We start from the raw sequence: 6000 nt of genomic DNA, 5'->3' as shown, positions 1-6000 counted from the left end.
AAATAATAAGTTAATCTATTCCTGTCTCAAATTTTAAAAACAGTTGTACCCTTACGCCCCCCCCAAAAAAAGTTATACCCAATTCAAATGACACTGATCTTCTATTGCGTCCTTTTCTCTCTCTCACTCCCAGTTACTCTCCCCAACACCCCACAATGGGAAAGTGTCATGATTTTTCAGTGGCTGGATGTTTCTTAGACAGGTATGCATGTATGTATGAATGTAAATTTTGTTTAATACCGGGAGAATTGCCTTGTTAGACATACCCTTTAGTGGATTTTTAACCAATTGTCATATAAAAATACACAGTATCCCCAAAGTGGAAAATAATATATTAATTTATTCCCAAGAAAACAAAACACGGAACCTCATCGAAAACAAACATCAGATACAGTAGTTTCAGGGTATTCCCATGGCTGTCGGAAATCCACTAGCCCAAACACCATGCTCTTCCAACATTAAAGTGTTTAAGACATAAGAGAGATGACCAACAACATGCATGTAAACATCAATTCCAGAAAGATTTCTCGTTCTATATGAGAAACATCCAGTGTAAAAAACGTTTCTTCTTCTCAGGTGCCGTCATTGAAGTAAGTTGAAAAGAGACAATTTTTAAATTTCACTGCTGACCCTGAGTACACTCCCTATCCCCCCACCTATTTTGTTTTGAGACAAAGTCTTGCTCTGTCACCCAGGCTGGAGTGCAGTGGGGCGCTCTCCGTTCACTGCAACCTCCACCTCCTGGGTTCAAGCAATTCTCATGCCTCAGCCTGCCAAATAGGCACATGCCACTAAGCCCAGCTAGTTTTTATATTTTTTAGTAGAGATGGGGTTTCACCATATTGGCCAGGCTGGTCTGGAACTCCTGGCATCAAGTGATCCACCTGCCTCGGCCTCCCAAACTGTTGGGATTACAGGCGTAAGCCACCGCACCTGGCCCAAGCCAGAGCTCCTATAAGGGGACTCATCCCATCATGAGGATCCCACACTCGTGACCTCATCTAAACTTCCCTTACCAAAGACCCCATCTCAAATACCATCACATTGAGGGTTAGGGCTCCAACACATGAATTTTGGGGGGACACAGTCCCATCTATAGCAATGGTAATTTGTGCTTGGAGCCCACTCTGGTCACCTTAGCGGGGCTGGCCTCTCTATATGTGGCCTTCGAGGGTTGCTTGTGTGACCAGCCTTCCCCATTCCTTAACTCTTTACCACCCAAAACAATTCCATTTTTTTCAGTAGCAAGAAAAAAGGTTTTACTTCAAAGTCATTCCCTTTAAATATGATTGACATTCAACAGGCACAGTTATAGAAAAAAAAAAAAATTGTTCATTAAATGTGTCATCCATTGTAGTAACTGCTTTTTGTTAGAATAAATAAATATTTAGAAACTCAACGGTTTAGTATTACAGGAGTAGTAAAGTAGACTTCACATTTTTTCTGAGCTGACAGGAGTTCTTCTCAATATTAACACTGAGACCATTCTTAAAATCTACCCTCTCTGGTATACTAAATATGGCTTTATTTCACCTTCTCTCAGTAAATCCACCTCAGGAAATGAACCGAGAAGACCAGTAACAGAGTCCTAATTCTCACACAGAGAAATTGTTCCCTGGTGCTATTACCTTTCTAAGCCTCAGTTACTTCATCTGCAAAATGGGAGTAATTATATAAGGTCCTCAGAAGACTGTTGTGAGGTTTGAATGAAATTAGATACATAAAGGAATACCAGAATGGCTGGAACACAACAGGCCCTCTCTCCGTCTCCTCCTTTCTCCCTCTCTGTTGAATAATCTCTGATTTAACCCTTAATTTGTAATTACTGATCTCCTGGGTCTGGTATCATGCTACACAGCCCTGTGCATTCCTGTATTAAACTACAATCACTCTGCAAGATTCTCCAGAGGAGGCTTTCTGGACATTATTGCCAAGATTTTTCTTGACATTATTGCCAAGATTTTTAGAGTGAAAAAGCTCTTGTGTTTCCTTTCTGTTTCAGTACATGTCCTGTGCCTAAGAGACACTCAAGAAATGTTTATTGAATGTAGGCTGAATGAACGAATAGATGGATGAATGAGGGATAAATAACAGTGATGCTCATCTACAATTGAAGGCTTTTAAAAATCGAGCCACTAATATCAGTACCAGGCATTGTAAAGCTACTCAGAGCATACTATGGTTCAATTAAAAGCCTCACAGGATAGAATTTGGTCTCTATTTTGCAAATAAGATAATATCAGGGAGAGGGGGGATCACAGAAGAGGAAAGTGTTCCAGACTTCAGACTAGATCTATGTGATAGCACCTCTCTTGAATGCATATCTCCATTCTTGCAAGGACTTTTTAGTGTTCTCAATGGAAGACATGACATAGGGACCAGCCTACATTCTGGCATATAAGAGACAAATGTTCTATTTCCCCGAGGTCCTTTTACTGAAGCAACAGTCAGTGAATTCTGTCTTAAAGCACATCCTGTTTCTCGTTAATGACTTTATACTATATACAGAGCTTTGGCCATGAGTAAACCAAGAATGCTAGTGTTGAAACTCAGAAACAAGATCTATTCTCCATTCAGGTAGCTTATGTTTTAAAGGAAATTGGTGAATTACCCAGAAAGCTGTTTCAGTATCTGTCTGGTTGAGCACAGTGGTGACAGTTAATGTGTTATAAAAGATTCCTTCTTCAAAGAAACCTGATTCTTAGTTTCCTAGATAGTATTATCTACAATTCTTTTTTTTATTAGAACATTTGAATATGATGAGTATCTGGTTCAAAGATCTGAGGTCATTTAAAATTATTGTTGATCCTAATAATAAGCTAATATGGAGGTGAGCATCAAGAAACAGCAAGACTAAAACTGGCCAAAGTGCCCAGATTGCTCTACCCAGCCATCCTGTTAGTGTATTTCACAGTGTCCAGTGGACATTTTAAGTATAATTATGTAGCCAGGTCCTGAAGCTATAAACGTCCTGAAACCATTAACATTACGAAGGCAAAAGTCTCTCACAAAAACAGGCTCCTCTTCCCAACTGCCATTTCCCTTCAGTCATGAGTAGCTCATGAATAGCTCAAAAATACCAGCTGGGTTGTATCGCAGTTTCGCTCTGATTGAGGGTTCTTTCGCGATGCCTCAGTTCTAGGCATTCCACGGTAAGGGGGTAGGTATTAAGCTCAAACTTGTTAGCAAACAGGCTTGGTGAATTAACCAGCCACTTTAAGTCTCCGTTTCCATAGATACAAATACCATGTACATAGTGGCCTGCAAAAGAAAGAACAAGAAACAGAGTCAAAACATGCTTGCTTTCAAAAAGGTGATGAACTTACAGAATACTAGAGGTACTCTCTAACTACAACTGTGCCAATGCTACAGGATTCAAATGAAATATGATTGTGCAGTCTCAGCCCACAAAGAACTGGAATTCTATTTAGAAGAATAAGAGGTACAAATACGTTATTTGAAAAAAACGAGAGTTAAATCATAGAAGGCATAAAATAACAGATATTAATATTTTAATTATGATGTTAATTACTGTGTTTATTGTGTCAATATTAATATTAAAATTGTGTTAGTAACATAATAGGTGTTACAAGGCCATTCATGTACAGTAGTCCCCCCTTATCTGCAGTTTTGCTTTCTGAGGTTTCAGTTACCCCAGGTCAACCATGATCCAAAAATATTAAGATATTTTGAGAAAGAAAGAGAGCATATAACTTTTATTCCACACAACTTACTTTTATTCACATAACTTTTATTACAGCATATTGTTATAATTAGTTATTATTGTTAACCTCTTACTATGCCTGTTTCAAAAATTAAACTTTATCATAGATATGCATGTACAGGGAAAAACAAAGTACATTTAGGGTTCTGTACTGTCTGTGGTTTCAGGCATCCACTGAGGGTCTTGAAATGTATTCCCCGTGGATAAGGGCGGCCTACTGTATTACTAAATGAGAGTTACAGAGGAGAAGTCCTACAGCGGTACAGGTGGAAGAGGTCTTTATGGATTGCATAGGGTAAATCTTTTTTCTGAGTTCTAGGCTATCCAAGTGCCTACTTTATATCTCTGCCTAGATGTGTAATAAACCTCAGTGACGTAACATGTCAATATTGAATTTTTTTTTTTAACCTCAATAGCTTTTGGGGTGGGGACTTTCTGGGAGAGGCGATTTTGTTGGGAATAGGTTAGAAACAAGAATAGTAGGAAGTTGCAATCATTTTCCAGAGATTCCTCTCACATAGTAGGACAATTGCTGGTTGACCGACTTCACAGACTGAAGGGTTGGGCCTTGTATCTCATAAGTATGGACAGTCCTTAAAGATTTTTGAATAGAAGAATCAAATGATGAAACTGATTTTAGCAAGATTAATTTTGAAGTGTTTTGCAGGGTACATTAGAAACCAAGAGGCTGCAGTAGTAACATAAACTGGAGAGCTCGTTCAAAGTTAATGTCTGTGATGAGTGAGAAAGGGAGGATATTGAAGACTCTAGTACAGAAGGACAGACAGAATGTGGTGATTAATTCAGTGGGCTGGGAAGAGGCATAATAGAGAGTGGAAGTCACTGGGGAAAGAAGCCAGAATTGTAGGAAGTGAAAGAATGACCAGGCGGCGAGAACTGAAAACACAGGTCTTAAGCACATGCTTAAGGAAATGGAAGTGAACAAGGAAAGACTCTTTCGGCCTGGAGAAAGCAGAGGGTTCATAGACAACTCGACGTCGTCAATATAGGGGAAATGAGTACACACTTTTGGAGAGAAGGAAAAGAGGCAGCAGAAAGGGAGAGGCTGAGAATGCAAAAGGGTAAGGGTCCGAGAGAGGGGGCCCACAGATAGCTGAGACCATAGCTGGCGGCTTTTGTTGGGAGGATGGGTGACTTTTCCTCTTGAAACAGGAGGGAACAATGAGAGAATGTGTCCAAACCACTCTAAGACGGTGGGACAGGATGACATGACAAGGGACTAGATGATGAATTTTGATCACATATCTTGAAAGTTCTTTTTCAAGTTGAAATGGTCGCTTTTGAGAATAGGAAAGACTGTTTTAGCATAACCTTGTGATATGGTTTGGCTGTGTACCCACCCAAATCTCATCTTGAATTGTAGCTCCCATAATTCCCACGTGTTGTGGGAGGGATGCAGTGGGAGATAAATGAATCATAGGGGGCGGTTTCCCCATACTGTTCTTGTGGTAGTGAATAAGTCTCATGAGATCTGATGGTTTTATAAGGGGCTTCCCCTTTTGCTTGTCTGTCATTCCCTTTTTCCTGCCACCAGTAAGATGTGCCTTTTGCCTTCTGCCAGGATTGTGAGGCCTCCCCAGCCATGTGGAACTATGAGTCCATTAAACTTCTTTTTCTTTATAAATTACCCAGTCTTGGGTATGTCTTCATCAGCAGTGTGAAAACAGACTAATACACCCTGGGAACTTAAAGGTGAGCAGGAAAGCTGAAAAAGTGTCCCTTAGGAAGGGCACTAGGAAAATAATGAGGTAAACAAAAGGATAAGTAGGTAGCCAGGAGGCCTAGCTGAAGTTAGGTGACAGGACCCCATGATGGGTGTGTCTTAAGAGAGTTCCGCAACACCCTCCACCAATACTCTGCCTAGGGAAGTACAAATGGCAAAAAAAGGCAGATGGTGGTAATGATTAGGGTTCAGAATCAGCCTTGTAGGGTCAAAATGGCAAAGGGACTGAAAATGTTGGTGAGGACTTCTTGTAGTGGCTGATTACAATACCCGGGTCAGACAGGGAGTCCTCAGAAGGAAGCTCACAGAAGGAAAAAGCTCGAAATGTCGAACCTCTGGAAATCCCAATTCAAACCAAAACCAACATGGTTTAGGTGTGGACATAAAACAGTGAACAAACTGCCCTAGCTGTCTTGGAGCTTCTGCTCTGGGAAGAAAGACAGTAAAACAAGTAGAATGTAAGTAAGGAAACTAGTAGAGGTGACAAAGACATTGTAATCAGAGATGGGCACTCCAAGTTGAAGATCATTCT

At 40.3% G+C, this 6000-nt stretch overlaps 1 protein-coding gene across 3 annotated transcripts in view; it reads right to left on the bottom strand.

Moving 5' to 3' along the window:
- Positions 1-320: 320 nt before the first annotated feature.
- The window catches only part of GCNT2 (glucosaminyl (N-acetyl) transferase 2 (I blood group)), a 101793-nt gene continuing 96113 nt past the window's right edge, over positions 321-6000 (bottom strand). For all 3 annotated transcript variants that reach the window (XM_038005726.2, XM_007973721.3, XM_007973720.3), the window contains exon 3: positions 321-3261. In XM_038005726.2, coding sequence (XP_037861654.1) covers positions 3071-3261 — 191 coding nt within the window. In that variant the 3' untranslated portion in view covers positions 321-3070. The remainder of the gene's footprint in view (positions 3262-6000) is intronic.

The sequence above is a fragment of the Chlorocebus sabaeus genome, chromosome 17 (assembly GCF_047675955.1).
Source record: "Chlorocebus sabaeus isolate Y175 chromosome 17, mChlSab1.0.hap1, whole genome shotgun sequence".
NCBI classification, from domain to species: Eukaryota; Metazoa; Chordata; class Mammalia; order Primates; family Cercopithecidae; genus Chlorocebus; species Chlorocebus sabaeus.
The sequence above is the reverse complement of the archived record's forward strand: the minus strand, read 5'-3'. Positions and strand labels throughout refer to the sequence as shown.